Here is a 17,504-nt window from a genome sequence, read left to right on the forward strand (position 1 = left end):
CCTGAATCCCAGAAGCGCTTCCACCAAGCATCTCAGAATCTCAGGATCACAGCTTCACAGAGACAGCTGGACTCTGAAGAGTTCTGACACAAGAAAGATAACCGGAGAAACAGGCTCTAGTCAGAGACAGTGAATGTAGGTAGCACTAGAGATAAAAAAAAAAAAAAAAAAATGGCAAAAGGCAAGCACAAGAACATAAGCAAGAGAAACCAAGTTTACCTGATATCATCACTACCCAGTTCTCCACCATAGCAAGTCCTGGACACCCCATCACACCAGAAAAGCGGGATTCAGATTTAAAATCACTTCTCATGAGGATGATAGAGGACTTTAAGAAGGACATAAATAACTCCCTTAAAGAAATACAGGAAAACATAGGTAAAGAGGTAGAAGCCCTTAAAGAGGAAACACAAAAATCCCTAAAAGAAATCTAAGAAGATCTCAGAAGATAGAAAGATCTCCCATGCTCATGGTATGTCAGGATTAATATAGTAAAAATGGCCATCTTACCAAAAGCAGTCTACAGATTCAATGCAATCCCCATCAAAATTCCAAATCAATTCTTAATAGAGGTAAAAGAGCAATTTGCAAATTCATTGGAATAACAAAATACCCAGGAACTATTCTCAACAATAAAAAAACTTCTGGGAGAATCACCATCCCTGACCTCAAGCTGTACTACTGAGCAATAGTGATAAAAACTGCATGGTATTGGTACAAAGACAGGCAGGAAGATCAATGGAATAGAACTGAAGAAATAGAAATGAACCCACTCACCTATGGTCACTTGATCTTTGATAAAGGAGCTAAAACCTTCCAGTGCAAAACGGACAGCATTTTCAACAAACGATGCCGTTTCAACTGGATGTCAGCATGTAGAAGTATCTAAATCAATCAATTTCTTTTCTTTTTATTCTTGGATATTATATTTACATTACATATGTTATTTCCTTTTCCTATTCCCACCAACCCAGAACCCCCTATATCATCCCCTCTCCTCCTGCCTCTATGAGAATGTGCCTCCAACCACCCACTCCCATCTCCCAGCCCTTGAATCTCTTTGTACGAAGCTGAAGTCCAAGTGGATAAAGGACCTTCCCATAAAACCAGATACACTGAAACTAGTAGAAGAGAAAGTGGGGAAGCTCCTTGAATACATGGGCACCTGGGAAAAGTTCCTGAACAGAACACCAATGGCTTATGCTCTAAGATCAAGAATTGACAAATGGGACTTCATAAAATTGCAAAACTTCTGTAAGGCAAAGGACACTGTCAATAGGGCAAAACAGTAATCAACAGATTGGGAAAAATTTTTTACCAATCCTACATCCAATGAAGGGCTAATAACCAGTATATACAAAGAACTAAAAAAAAATACACTCTAGACAACCAAATAACCTTATTAAAAATGGGGTAGAGAGCTAAACAAAAAATTCTCAACTGAGGAAACTCAAATGGCTGAGATGCACTTAAAGAAGTGTTCAACATCCTTAGTCATCAGGGAAATGCAAATCAAAACAACCCTGAGATTCCACCTCACACCAGTCAGAATGGCTAATATCAAAACTCAGGTGATAGAAGATGCTGGTGAGGATGTGGAGAAAGAGGAACACTCCTCCATTGTTGGTGGGATTGCAAGCTGGTACAACCACTCTGGAAATCAGTATGGTGGTTCCTCAGAAAATTGGACATAGTATTACCTGAGGGCCCAGCTATACCACTCCTGGGCATATACCCAGAAGGAGCTCAAACATATAACAAGGACAATGCTCCACTATGTTTGTTGCAGCCTTATTTATGATAACCAGAAGCTGGAAAGAACCCAGACGTCATTCACCAGAGGAATGGATACAAAAAATGTGGTACATTTACTCCAACTGTATATGTGAGGGAGGATGGCTTTGTTGGACATAAGTGGGGGAGGAGGCTTTTGGTCCCATGAAGGCTGAATGCCACAATGTGGGGGAATTTGAGGGCAGGGAGGTGGGAGGGAGGGAGTGGGTAGGGGCACATTCTCATAGAAGCAGGTGGAGGGAGGGATGGGATAGGGGCTTTCTGTGGTGGGAATTGGAAAAGGGGATAACATCTGAAATATAAGTAAAATATCTAGTAAAAAATCAATTTCAAAATAAAAAAAAAGTTGTGGTCATAAATATAATTGCTTTACAAATTCTTATTTCTGTTGTGTTTCAATATGTTCTATTTTTGTTCTTCTTTCTTGCTTTAGTAAGCTGTTGCCCAATTTTTTAGCTTATAAATTATAACTTTGTTGCTTAATGTTATTAGCCTGCATTATATGTATATATATTCAAGTTCCCAGTTTTCCATTAATTTATATTATGATGCATCCAAAGTAGTAGTCTCTCATTTCTCTTTTCAAGACCTCTTTCTGTACTTTGTAGGTGAGTTTACATTATAAATTCCAAGATAATTATATTATTTACAACTCAACATTTAATTGAACATTTAGGGAGTTCAAATAAAAATAAAATAATGAAAGAAAATATAAACTATTATTGACGATTGAACTTAGAATCTTGAATATTATAGCTAAGTTTTTCTCCGCAGCTATTTTTCCTGCTTTGTTCTTTTTAGATGATTTAAATGTTAGTGTGTATGTATATGCATACTTCTGTGTGTAATTGTGTGCCCATGTGTATCACAGGACATAAGAGGATGTTTGGTTTCTTCCCTTTTCTACTCCTTTGTTTAAGACAGGATCTCTTGCTGCTTAAGAGTGTATGCATCAAGCTCTCAGGACTATAAGACTCTAGAGATTCTCGTCTGTTCATCTCTTATTCCTCTGTAGACATACTTGAATCAGATACACATGAACTGACATGTTCATACTTTAGCAAAAACTTTTACCTATGTACCCATATCCCCATGCCCTCTACATTTTACGTTTATTTTTATTTCATTGAGAACTCATACAATGCATTTTGATCATATTTACTTCCTTACCACAACTCCTCACAGATCCATAGTCACCCAATTAATCCCCTTTTCATTTTAAACCCATTGGGTACAGTTTGTGGTATGCATATACTCTTAGATATATGGCCTTCCACCAAGCGTGGTCACCTTTCTTAGGACCAAACCAATATGAAGACTGACTCTTTTTCTCTTGAAGCTATTAATTGCCAATCACTCCTTACCGAGGAATTAATGAACATTTCAAAATAATAACTGATTATCAATTATCTCTTTTCTTAAACATTTAGATTGATTCATTTTGCTTTATATATGAATATTTTGCCTGCATGTATGTTACCACGTGTACATAATGCTCTAAGAATTCCAATGAGAGTATCAGATTCCCTGGCATTGAAATTACTAATGGCTGTGTGCCACTATGTTAGAACTCGAACCTGGATCCTCAGCAAGATCAACAAGTGCTCTTAACTGCTAAGTCCATAATTCATCCAGACTTTTAACTGTTTATTGAGAAAAGTTTTCACTCATTTGCCCAGGCTGCCCTTTGAACACACTACGTAGCCCAAACAAATCTTGGACTTGTAAACTTCCTATCACATACTCCCAAATAGATACATGATGGGTCCCAATTTCATAGGTTATTTTATGCTACATTTACCATATATTATTTTTAAATTGTTCTATTATTTTCAAATTAGCATGTACATCTGATTTGAATTAATTGCTATAATGCAAAATTGTAGAGCATTTGTCTAAGCAACATCTGCCTCAGACATTATCAAGTTGTTTTGAAGGGAAAGCAGAATTTCTTTCATTGCTTATTTTACCATGTTGATTCACAAAACCTTTGATTTGGAAAAATGGGAATCATTTAAGAGACAAAGTATTGAGTTTAATGATAAATGCACAAAATGTGTATCCTTCTCTACTAGGACACACATGCTGTTCATTTTATGTTTCACAAAAACATTTAAAAATAAGGCTGGAGTTTTCAGAAACAAAGTGGGTTCTTCCTATAGACAATACAACTTTTATTGAATTTATATACTCTGAAAATATACTTGTCTTTTCAGCTATATTTAGATAATTCTTTCTTACCTGTGGGTGTCCTGAGAGTTGAATAATTACTACCACATTTGAAACATGTTACTATATACTAATTTATTAATTTTCCCTTTCTTTTTGTGTTTTAGGAATTTTTGCACATTTTTAACATTTAGCATTTGAATACCATTTGTAAGCTTTAAAATATTTAATGGTTGCCCTGGTGTTTTTAACATACAGATAAAAATCACTAAGTCTATAGTCATATACCACCAGACTGTAACACAGGAGGTACTATAAGATGGAGGTCCTCTCTCTCATCTTTTACAGCATTGATGATATTCATCCTTCATATCCATATCTTATTACTTATATCTTATGACTAGGACTGCATTGAATGGTGTGTTACACTCTAAATTAAGTAGTAAAATCAAACCTTATTCTGGATTAGCCTATTTTTATTTTATTTGTAACTAAACCTGGCTCCATGCTTTTGAAATGTACAGTTTCTTATGTTGGAAAACTGTTTATATCATTTATTCAGAAAACATTCAGCTTCAGATCTTCCTGTCTCATGTCGTTTCAAGTTAACTATGACTTTTTTTTGTATTTCTTATCCCTATGTTTTGTGGTAGCAATTTAAACCATTTTTTTTTCTGGTAAAATAAAGAACATCATTCATTAGCTTTAGAAATTTTTCAAATTGAAATTTTAGGGTTAAGGATAGGAGTAATGATTTCAGTGCTGTGTATATTTTGGCAGGAAAGTTCTCATTAGAGAGCTGAATATTCCAATAGAGAAGTTTAGATATAGAGATAATATGGAAAGTATATAGTTCTAAATCAATTTAAGCTAAAATTGTGAAACTTGTTAAATTTTTGAAATACATTATACAATTCTATAAATATTTTTATATAAAATAAAGTTGAGAATACACCAGCATATTACATCATAAAATATATCCTTTAGAAATATTAGTTTAAAAAACAAAAATTTGAAAACGGAATTATTGCTGATGTACTCTGGCTGCACAAAAAATAATCTGCTAAATTAAAGTTTTTTGTAATTTTTACTTTTCATTAAACTTCTTGTATGTAAAGAAAAGATCTATCACTCGATCACGAATCTGTTTGGTCTTGACACCATACACCACTGGATTAACTGCACAAGGTACTAAAAGGTAAACGCTTGCAAAAATGATGTGAACACTTGGAGGTACCTTCTTACCAATTCGGTGAGATAGGAAGCTAAACAGTGCAGGTGTATAGGAGACAAGGATAGTGCAGACATGTGCAGCACAGGTGCCCAGGGCTTTAGAGCGGGCATTCTGTGAAGAGAGCCTAAACACTGACTGGAGAATTTTTATATAAGATGTTGCTATGAGTCCTAGGTCCACTGTTATCACTGAAAGGGCTACTGAGATTCCATATGCTCTGTTAATGAGAGTGTTGGCACTTGCCAACTTCACCACAGCCATGTGCTCACAGTAGACATGAGGAATGACATATTTTGTATAGTAAGGCAGCCTCTTAATGAGAAGAGGGCATGGCAAAACCATGAGCATACCTCTCATCAGGCCAACTAGTCCTAGTTTAGTTACCAAAGATGTTGTCAGGATTGATACATAATGAAGAGGGATACAAATGGCCACAAAGCGATCAAATGCCATGGCAACTAGGATGGCAGACTCCATGATACACAGTGTGTGGATAAAATACATTTGAGTTAGACAGGCATCAAAGTCAATCCAATGTGCATCAAACCAAAAGATGCCAAGCATCTTCAGAGCTGCAGAAGAGGCAAGACACATGTCATTTGTTGCCAGCATGCAAAGGAAGAAATACATAGGCTGGTGGAGACTTGGCTCGAGCTTGATAGTAGCAAGAATTAGGCTGTTTCCCAGCAGTGTCAGGACAAACAGGAGACAAACAGGGACGCCAATCCAACAGTGAACATTTTCCAATCCAGGTATGCCAACCAGGAAAAAAGATGCAATGTGTTGATGAGTAACATTGCCTACCATGTTAAAATCCAACTTGCTGTATATTTGGTAGAAAATACCCACGGTAATATTCTATAAACAGAAAATAACACTGTAAATTATTCCATGGTACAGGTTCACTTGAAAACACTTTCCAAGAAGGGCTGACTCAACCAAACTTCTGAAAATACTAAAATAAATAGATTTATGCTTTAAGGTTTGGCATTTCATCCTGAAAAGGAAATATATTGCTTCCTTATTTTTTTTTTCTGAGCATGAAAGCTTACTTTAGTCATTCTCCTTGTATAGTACTAAATCTGTAGTAAGATAGTGTATATCATTGTTGTTGCTGGTTATTTTCTTCTCAAGAAACAAAATCAAATTCAGGAATGATATGAAAATACTCTCATATGCCAATTATTTAATGGATATAAGAATATTCTATCATTTTAAAATAATAATTTTGTCCTGAGTATAATTAAACATTTAGTTATTCTATTTTTCCAATCTGTTTTATACCATTTTAATTACATGCAAGTATTAAGGTCAGTTTTAGAATGAGGAGCTAACAATACAGTAGATGCAAATAGTCAAGGAATAAGCAAGATAATAAACACAAATAGTCGAAGAACAAGCAAGGCAATAAACAAAGTCCCGTAAACACTCCCATGATCACTGTTTTTAATGGCTTATTAGGAAGACCAAAATATCTCATCCTACTTCCCTGTCCTAGCCCAAAGTCATTTTCATGCCTGAAGCCTATTTCTTTGTTCTAGTCTAAGATTTAGCTTCCTGCCTGAAATTATTTCTTTATACCAGCCTAATGTCAGATTCCTGCCTGAAACCCACTTCCTTGTCCTTGGCCAATGTCAGATTCCTGCAAAGAAGCCCCCAAAGCTCTCCACATCTCCCCATTTTATTTCATTGACAAGACTGAGTCTGTCCTAGGTCATTCTGACAAGAATACCTTCCAGACCCGTCATGAAATATGAATTATCAAAAGCAATTCTGTCTTTGGTTGGTAAGGCTCTGTGTAGAATCTTGAGCATCCTTGGATTGTCAGCCTGTTAAATTAATAACTCTGTCTTGGGATCCATTTTCAGTTTCAAGCCATGTACTTTGGCTGCTAACATATTGATGTTAAAAACAAGCTTTAACACAATGGGCAGAAATGAAAGTATTCCTGGGGGGGGGGGGGGAGAGAAGGAAGGCCTAGCATGTCAAGCTATATATGCCATTCTTGAAGCTTGACCAAAATGGAAATACTGACCTCAGGCCATGGATAATGTTATCAGCAGGATCTGCAGCGTCAAAGCTCAGGAAAGCAGCATTCTTGAAATTCATAATCTCACTATGCAAAGTTAAAACATCCAGAGAGGTGTTAGAATTAAGCGAAATATTCTGCAAGTGTCTTTAAACTTTTTCCTAATTATAATGATTATCGTTGTAAATTTTAGAAGTAACACAAATCTACTGGTATTTGGCATGACACTCAAGATGGCTCCTTACTCTTAAACTCTGAACCTCCTTCCAGGACTTTGAGCATCAATCCATTGTTCCAAACATCTACCTAAATCCTCTTATTTACTCAACATATTAATAACATTTTTTTTGCTGAATGATTAACAAAAATAGCTGTCTTAGGATCTGATAAAAACAAAGAATATAAATCATAGACATAAATCCTTTATCATTCTTAAAAATAAACTAGAGCACATTTCATACTGCCAACAGGAAAATCACACATATTTCATCTCAAAATTCTGTGACTCTTTGGTATGATATTAAAAAAAAAAAAAATCCCTTGAGCAGAAGAGGTTGACAGAAAGGGGCTTCAAATACAAATGAGGAAAGCAAAGGCAAGTCGGTCATTTCAGAGTTGCTTTTCCTGAAGGTGGCAACAGAGACACAAATCAATGGAATAAACACTGTGTATCTACCATCAGTTAGAGACTACCTTACTTGTGTAAGGATCCTGTCACTTGAAACTGTCCTTTTTGAAAAATTTCATAAATTGTTTGAAAAACCAATATCTTATTATTATTTCTATTTGCCAAGATTAAGAGAAGGGATTGTTAACAGGTGAATGCATGCACACAAAATGAAGAAATAAAAAGAATACACAGTAAAACATTGTTTCATGTAACCTATGATATAGAAATATACTCTTGGCAAGCCACAGGTCTGTAGGCTGAGCCCTTCTCTTAATGCAGCATTCTTCCCTTCCTGGTGGTGAGAAGACTGAAATACTCACCAAGTCAGGGTTTTCATATTAGCAGCAAGCCTAGAATCTAGGATTTCTCCTCTCACTGTATCTTTCAGTGTTTACAATTATCCTGAATCATTCTTGTTGGAGTCTAGCTTTAATCTAGCACCAAAATCTTGGACCACCATTCGTACCCTTCATGACACAGTTTTATATCAATCTTTCTCAGCAAATTCTTTCTTGCCATAAAGTTTAAATAAGACTTTGAAGAGAAAAAATATTTTTTCTTACTTATCACCAAAAACTGCTATTCTGGGGTGATACAAATATATTTTAAACATTCTTAATAAAAAAACAAAATTGTTTCTCTTACTGAGAGAAAATTATAGCTTAAATTTTTACCAGCAAGCTGTAACTTAGAGTTGAAATTACTGTGCACAATTAAAGATTATTGCCTTAAGGATAATAAATTAAGGCAAAATATGAACATTAAACCTTCAGTGACAGAGGGCTTTATGTATTTACCAAACATCTGCTATTTGTAAGACTTCTTTTGGAAGAGACATTAAGCAAAGTTCTGTTCTTGATCTGATTCTGAAAAAAATTAACCTTATAAAAGATTGATTGGAGTTTATAGGTCACCATGTTAAGCTGAAAGTTGTAACTGTAAGATCACCTAGAATTTGGCAAGGGGACTTTTCCAAAGTGTTTAAATAAAATTCTTCCTGGTTTTTAAAATCTTACCATTTCCTTTTCAGCAAATTTGCTTCTATGAAATCTGCATTGGAAAAAGAGGAAAATTTACTCCCTCTACCAAAAGCTTCTTGGCAGAGTTGAGGCACAGATTTGCAGACAACACTAGAAGTGGGATCTGCGTATGTCTTTGGTCCGTAGATAACCTCTCTCACCCAGGCTCACTTTGTACGGAACACCTTGCAGTATAGTCTTCAACACACAAGCAGTTGTAAGGACTACTCTGACCTCTAACATCTGGTGACAGAATTTTCATCTTTCTAAACTTAGAAAATACTGATTCTTTCATAGAGCCTGAGCAGTGACATTATTTGTTTCTGAATCCTTGGGCACAGTCCATTGCCTAGTACTCTCGCCTTGAGAGCCCATGACTCACATAAAAGACTGTGGAACTTTGATGCACAGTCCATTTTAGACTGCCCATTTTATCTTAATGTGTTATGATAACACACATGATGAATCTCTAAACTGGATTTATTTTAATGCCAACACATCATCAATCATAGCTAACTTTGTGATTCTGCAAGTGTTTTTAATTTTGTGTCAGGTGTTATTCTCTCATCAATAATTAACTACAAAAGGAATTTATAAAATTTCAATAAAGGTGCAATAAATTCTTACAGAGCAGAAGTTCTATCATCTTCAGCCTCAGAAGCGTTGGAAAAAGAATTTCCACTTTGTGTCTGAACCACCTGTCTTTCCACAAATACGATTTACTCAAAGATATTTCAATCTTTACTCACTTCACTTTTCTCTGTAAACTGGGTTGGGTCCACATAATTTCTACACTCATTTACACAAATAGATATTCTCCTGCAACAAAATTGTCAAAATCCATCCTCAAGCAGTAAAACATTCCATAATATTTGTGTCCTCGCTACCAAATCAAATTAATCAAATTCCCAATTCTTAACTCTAGAAATGTAATACCACTGGAAGCTGTATGGATCTTCCTTCCCTTTTTGAATTTTTGTCTTTGTATCTCCAACACTGTCTTATATTCTATGAGACCAGGTTGTTTCTTGCAGGTGAGAGCACATGGTCATGTTGGTGGTAATGGCTGCTAATGTGTTTGCCTGATGCTCAAGAGGACCATCTGATTCAGAGGTAGATGAGCCCTTGGGAGATGTAACATTAAGGTGAAAAGAGGATTGGGAGAGCCTGAAGTACACAGCAATGTAAGGTCTCTCAGCACTGCCATGTTAACTCTGAATTCTTCACAGATATGGTATAGTTTGAGTTGTCTTTTTCTCAGCACAAACTTTAGTGTATATTGAGACAAATCACATAACTGAAATGGAAACAAATGTGATCTCTGGGAAAATTTATGAAAAGAATACTTCAAGTCATCTCTTTTTATTATGTATTTTATGCTGTTTGAGAATTTCATATATAAGGTGTTCTAATCAAATTCAGACCCCTAGGTTTTCTCACTCAGTTCTCCCCCTAACTTGACCACTTTACCTACCAACACCATGTACCTTATAAATCCATGGAGTCCATTTGATGCTATCTGTGTGTGCATTTATGTAAGACAGTCTTCTAGAACATCTCCTCTCTTAGATCACATCTGTGAAGAAAACTGATCTCACTTAGAGAAAAGTAATATTGCTTCAGCCTCTACCTCATCCATGATTTTGTTTTGTGCAGTTCTTACACAAGCATTCCCAACCACTGTGGGTCCACATATGTTGTGGCTGTTGTTCCCAACAAACACAGTTTTACTGTTCATACCCTGCCAACTACCTTACAATATTTTCTAGCCCCTCCCCCTTCATGATAATGTCTGAGACTGGGTAAAGGAATATAATATAAGTGTTGCATTTAATGCTAAGGAGTCCAAGGTCTCTTTAATTCTCTATTTCTTGATCATTCATGGAACTCTATAGTAATTGCCATGTGCTGTGAAAAGAAGCTTCTCTGATGAGTGTTGAGAGATATACTAATTTATAGTTATAATGATAAGAAAGTAGTCCTGGCACTATTACTAAGACTATGGAGTGCTCACAAAAAGGGACCTCTCATGGCTGTCTTCCAAAAGACCCAACAAACAGCTGAAAGAGTCAGATGCAGATATTGCACCCGACCAATGAACAGAAGCTTCTGACCCCTGTGGTAGAATTAGAAAAAAAGCTAGAAGAAGCTGAAGAGTAGGACAACCCTGTAGGAGAACCAGCAATCTCAATTAACCTAGACCCCCCCAAAATCTGTCAAACACTGGACCATCAGCCAGGCAGCATACACCAGCTGATATGAGGCCCCCAACACATATACAGCAGAGGACTGTTGGGTCTGGGTTTAGTCAGAGAAAATGCACCTAACCCTCAAGAGACTAGAGGCCTCAGGAACTTTAGAGGTCTGCTGGGGTGAGTGGTGGGTGGTGGGGGAATCCTTGTGGAGACAGAAGGGTGGGGAGGAAGTATGGGATATAGAAGAGTCAGTGGGTAGACTGGGAGGGGAATAAAATCTAGAGGGTAAAAAAATAAAAATCACAAAAGATTCAATAAAAAAAGAAATTAGGTGGTAGTTTTAAACTATATTCATGTAGCAAAATTGTAATGTTATACTCTCTCTTATGACTTACATACCCATGAGCTTTTGGCCCAGTTAATGGTGTCAGCTTGTGTTTTCATCTAAAATTCAAATAGAAAGTAGTCAACTACTAACTTAATGTTTATGCTACTGTTGTACAGTGGGCATATCTAGCCAGGCGAGATTTATCATGGTCTGAAGCATTCATAGCTTCATAAAACTTTTTATTATATTGTCCCTATATTATCATGTATAGAACTTTGTAGCTTTGTGAAACTTTCATAGAGAAAATACCCCCAGGTAAATACCAGTTACATTTCTCTGTGTCTTATGTCTCATGTACTTAGTGTCTATATCAAAAGATCTTACTATCAAGGTTGGGGGTAGTCAAGAGCAATGGGAACAGTGGGTAATAATGAGGTATGTCTATAAGACACATTTACCAAAAATTCAAAAATATATATTCTGTACTTGCAACTGGGCTTTTATTTGAAAAAGAAATATGGTATCTGGGAGAGGTATTGGCCCACAATTATCAGGGTCAAAACTCTATTCGACCCACACAATTTCAGACTTTCAGATCTTATATTTACAGCTCTAATGCATTTATGTTGCATTTTGTGTATGATGTGTATGATGCAGGTCCTGTTTAATTGTTTTACATATGAAAAGCTACCTGAAAACAATCAGCATTTGATTTAGGAAACTATGTCTGGTCACTTACAGGAGTTCATTCTTGGAGAGTTCTTGAGATGCTGTATTGACAACAGATGACTTTCCTGAAGTAATCATTCTGTTTCTAAAACTTGGATGTTCTGAGTCTCTTCCTACTCTTAAATATCTTCCTTAGAGGGAATATCATGCATGCATTGACATTAAACAAACAAACAAACAAACAAACCTTTCCTTTTACTCTTAACCTTCTTTTTAAATCTCTGCCTCCAATTTCTGCCTTCCTTACACTCTTCTCTCTTATTTCTGCTATTCTGATCTCCATACATTTTGCATCAGTAGAAATATATAACTACCCATCCTACCTACCCCAATAGACACTCTCCAGTGGGGATGATAATCATTATTTCATATTTTAATTTTCCATGAATCATGTTTCTGTTTTCCAAAGCTATGTGTGGACTTTTAAAACTACATACAGAATAATGAGCTTCATAATAATTGTTTTTATTCTCAGAATTTGTCACAATCATCTGACAAGTTTGTTGTTGTTGTTGTTGCTTGGCATTTGTCCTTGTATGTTTGCTTGTTTTGCTTTCAATATATGTCAACATCACGTTTCCATCCCTCCATTCCACCCAGACCACACCAGCTCCCCCAAAGCCTCTCTTCCTCTGCCTTCAGAAAAGAACAGGCTTCACAGAGATGTCTACTGAACAATCTATAACAAGACAAAATAAGACTGGGCACAAGACCTCATATCAACCTAGTAGAAAGAAAAGTGTTCAAGAATACGGAACAAGTCAGAGACGCTCTACTCCCACTATTAGGGATCCCACAAAAACACCATGCTAAAAACCAAAACACATATCCAGAGAATCTAACACAGACTATGTAGGCTCTGGAATTGCTGTTTCAGTCTCTGTGAGTTCCTATGACCCAACTTATTTGAATCTGTGGGCCTTGTTCACCCAGTGTACTTGAACCCTCTGGCTCCTACAATCTTTCTTCACCCTCTTCTATGGGATTCTATGAGCTCAAAGGGGAGGGTCCCATTGGGGATCTCCAATATGGGTTGTCTATCTCTGCCAAATGTTTGGCTGTGGTTCTCTTCATCTGCTCCCCTTATCTTCTGGTGGCAGCCACTCTGGTGATTATTAGGCTAGGCACCAATATATAAATACCTGCAGATAAAAGTGGGAGCCAACTTTCCCCTTTCTGTCTCAATTTGGTGATAGATTCATTGTTAGGAAGCACTGTTCCTTCAGGTAGTCTACCATGTCTGGATTGGTCCTCTGAGCTGGGGACCAAATGGAAAAATAGAATTGGATTTTTGCCTCATCTTAGCATTTGAAGAAAGAAAATATTCAGAGGAGTTTTAGAGAGTCATAAGATATATTTGTATGTCCCATGTCCCTTGATGACATGCTACTACCTCTTTCTATTAACCTCTAACAATATATCACTACCTGTGCTCCAGTCTGCTGTGCCAATCCCTTTTGCCCGTAATAAGCATGCAGTTCAAGTTCCATTGCTGCCACTTGTTGACCTTGTCATCAGTCTTTTGCACAATGCTGCCACTTATATGACTGCAGAATATTTTGAGTCAAACATTGTTACTTCAGGTCAGACACAGAATCAATCAATGATGAATTCTTCTTTCAGGAGTTCCTTACTTAAGGTCCAATTCCACTTCTTCTAGATTCTAACTCTACAGACTTAAGGGTCTGGAATTGTAAAATAATAGTTGCCAAGCTCTTCTACATGCTGGTTTAAGAACTATCTTTACTAAAAGAAAATTATTTAATTCTAAACATCACATAGAATTAGGAAAGAGAGAGTAAAGAAGGTGGCTTTTTAGTCTAGCACTTTAGAGAATGTCCAGGACCAATTACTTCAAGCCAAGTTGAAGAGAACACAGGATCCACAAGAAAGATCCTTTTGTAAGTTTCATTATACTGTGCCTTTTGGCCCTATCTACTACTGAGGAAGTTTTCAGAGTCCATGATGGACCAGAGCCTGTTATGTCACACATAACAAGGTTCCATAAGAATATCTGAATCCATGTCTCTTTTTTCCTCTTATATGTTTTTATAATTTATTCATTCTCTCTTTCTCTCTTCAATATGAGAGAGGATAAAATGGAAAAAAAATAATTTGGGTATTGCCCAGCATATGTATAACAATTTGTATATATTTCAAAAATGCAGTTTTCCTGCCTTGGAGTATACTGGACCTATTTAGTCAACACAAATTGGACTTGGCAGGTGCAAAAGAATGATATATGCATATATGTATGCAAAGTAATGAGAAAAAGTCCATGGTTTTATAAAAAGAGAAAGGAGGGTACAAAAAAGTGTTTGGAGGTAGGAAAGGTAAGGCAAAATGACATAATTGTATTAAAATCTCAAAAGCTAAAAGAAATTATTTAAAAAATAAAGAGAAGACAAAGTTGAAGTAGTATAAAATAGTGAATCAGGGAGAAGGTTGGAAATGAAAACACCAAAATGTATTCTATGAAATTCTCAAAGTATTATTGAAAATATTATTTTAAAGTACTATTATCTCAATATCCCTAATATTAGAAGCATACTTTCATATCAGTTTATGTACAAGAGTATGGAAATGTTCCCTTTGATGTTGGATTAATTCCCTGAATTATTTTAAGAAAGAAAAATATCTAGCTGTTAAGAAAGTTTTTTAATTTTTAAAAATAATTTATGTTTGAGTTAATAATATAATTGCATCATTTAAATTTTACTTCTCCCCTAAACTCCCATATAGCCTCATTCTCCTTCAAATTTATGAATCCTTTTCTTTAATTTAATTGATATATGTATATATGTGTGTGTATATAGATACACACACACACATATATATATATATCACCTATTTGGTCAATATAGTGTCACTTACAAGTATGTTTTTCAGAAATGTCCATTTGGTGTTGGATAATCATACGGTATATCCTTTCCTGGGGAAGACTATTTCCTCAGCTTTCAGCATTCCATAGCTGCTTGTAGGGTTGAGGACTCATGAGCTCCCCATCACTCAACATTAATTTGTCTCTTTGTGTAACCCTTGTTGAGGACATATTTAGGTAGCTATACTGGTAACACATCATGGGCACAGCTTTTGACACTTCTAAGAAACTCAATCTCATAACAAAATACCTATTTCTCTCAGTCTTCCCTATGATACCAAAGCCATAGCAGCAAAAGCCATGTTGTGGATGTACCTATCAGTTACAACTGAGTTCCATAAATCTTAATTTTGATCTGTTATGGTTTTCTATAATGGTCTCCATCTGTTGATACAAAGAAAAATTTCCTGAATAAGGGGTGAGAATTATACTTTTCTAGTTGTGTGTGTGGTTTTCTGTTGTGCTGTCATAGAAAGGTTGTGTGACAAGTTCTCCTCAAAAAGTCCTGGTTAGTTGGCTAAATTTCTAAAACCAGAAATGACTTACCTCCTGTCAGATGAGTCTCAAGTTCAAGTAGAGAGCTGTTATTTACCTCCAAGATATCAATGTCACTATTGCACCCTTAGAGTTATAGTGCCATACTGGTCAAAATTATGGTTGATAGATGCCATAGTAGGGTAGGTACATGATTATTTCCCTTCTTTTGGTGCTCACATGCTATGTTTTAGTATTCTGAGAGCTTGTCCTTAGATAAGAGAATTTTTGAGACAGCATCTCATGGATTCTAGGCATACCTCAATCTTGCTACATAGATGAGCATGATCTTGAACTCCTGATCCTCCCACTTCCACATCTCAGTTGATGGGATTGCAGGTGTGCAACACTATACCAAGTTTCATAAAATATGAGCGTTGAAGTAAGGGCTTGTACATGCTAGGGAGCACTTGCCTGACTGAGCTACATCTTAGCCATTATTAGATAACATTACAGTTTACGTTTTCCCTACCTTAGGAAACATTATAAAATAAAAGAGACAAAGTTACCATAACAAAGAATGCACACAGTGATATCCAAGGCTCTTCAAACTTCAACCATCAAAATGTCAAAATTATATCTTATTAAAAATAATATATGTGGCAAATCCTATAATATAATAGTGAAAGTTTTATCAGCTTATCTTGTGTAAAGAGCAAGTTACAATATATAAATTTTTTTACATGAAATCCAAATATATAGCTGATTTACAGAAAAAAAAAAAAAAACAGAAAAAAATAGGAAGTAGTCCATTACAGACTTCCAGGTATGATATGTGTTTTTATCATTTGTTTGGCTTGGTTGTTGGTGTTTTTTGATTTTTCTGTGGGTTTTTTTCTTGGTGGTTTGTGTTTTAATTAGGGTTCCTATTGCTGTGGTAAAACACCATGATCAAAACAACTTGGGGAGGAAGGGGTTCATTTGAGTTTCATTTTGAAATCATTGTTATTTATCAATGAAAGGCAGGACAGGAGCTTTAAAAGGGTAGGAACCTGGAGAAAGGAGCTGATGCAGAGGCCATAGATGGGTCCTGCTTACGTGGCTTGCTCCTTATGGTTTGCTCATCCTTCCTTAGAACTCAGGACCACACACCAAGAATTGCACCACTCAAAATGAGATGTTCCCTCCATTGTCAAACACTAATTAATAAAGATCTTATTAAGGAATCTCTCCTTTCAGAGAACTCAGATAATATGTTGCCATAAAAGCGTCAGCACAGTTAGTTTTGTTTTTGTTCTAAGTTACTCATAAATTTCAGAAGATCTATAAAATTATCACAATATTGTGACATGGCCAAGCCTGGCCATCAATCCAGAGATAAAATTCAGGGATATGAGAATTGAATGAGCCACCACTTAATATCTGTAAGATCCTAGTAGTTTATGTTACTAAAAAGTATATATTTAGTAAGTTTTAAAATTATCTGAATAACAAATGCAGGTTCATTTTTGTGTTTTTAATTGAAATAAATTCCATCACTGCCTCCTTTCCTCCCTCCAGAACTTTCCAGTTATCTTCCCACAAACCCTCTCATGCTCCTCATGCTCTTTACTATCTAGCTGATCATCTCTGTTTTATTATATTTCTTGTATGTGTGTGTGTATACACACATTCACACACACACAAATATATACACAAATTTATATGTATATATATTATATATATGTGTATGTATATTTGAGTCACATTTTTTTCTTATTCAGTCCATTTTTTTGTTTGTATCTATATGATTTCAAGACAGACCACTCTGGATTGGACAACAGCAGGTTAGTTCCTCCCTAAGAGAAGCTAATTCTCCTTCTACCAACAGTCATTAAGTTCCTGTAGTTTAACATCTTAGGTGAGACCCTGAAAAAACTTCCACTTCTATGTTAATATGTCTCTATATAGCTATTGCTTGAATCTTGTTTATACAGCCATTT

General features: G+C 35.8%; 1 protein-coding gene across 4 annotated transcripts; it reads right to left on the reverse strand.

Moving 5' to 3' along the window:
* Positions 1-3,436: 3,436 nt before the first annotated feature.
* Positions 3,437-9,967, reverse strand: LOC117694673 (olfactory receptor 52P1-like). 4 transcript variants are annotated; one of them, XM_076913034.1, is made up of 3 exons: positions 9,665-9,967; positions 7,233-7,313; positions 3,437-5,873 (listed from the first exon to the last, which is right to left on the reverse strand). In XM_076913034.1, the coding sequence occupies exons 1-3, from the start codon at positions 9,712-9,714 to the stop codon at positions 5,051-5,053; spliced, it is 954 nt and encodes a 317-aa protein (XP_076769149.1). In that variant the 5' UTR covers positions 9,715-9,967; the 3' UTR covers positions 3,437-5,050. The 4 variants fall into 4 exon arrangements, with proteins under 4 accessions (XP_076769149.1, XP_076769134.1, XP_076769162.1 ...); XM_076913019.1 differs by having other exon boundaries at positions 3,437-6,055; XM_076913047.1 differs by having other exon boundaries at positions 8,913-9,967.
* Positions 9,968-17,504: the final 7,537 nt, after the last annotated feature.

The sequence above is a fragment of the Arvicanthis niloticus genome, chromosome 1 (genome assembly GCF_011762505.2).
Source record: "Arvicanthis niloticus isolate mArvNil1 chromosome 1, mArvNil1.pat.X, whole genome shotgun sequence".
Taxonomy (NCBI): Eukaryota; Metazoa; Chordata; class Mammalia; order Rodentia; family Muridae; genus Arvicanthis; species Arvicanthis niloticus.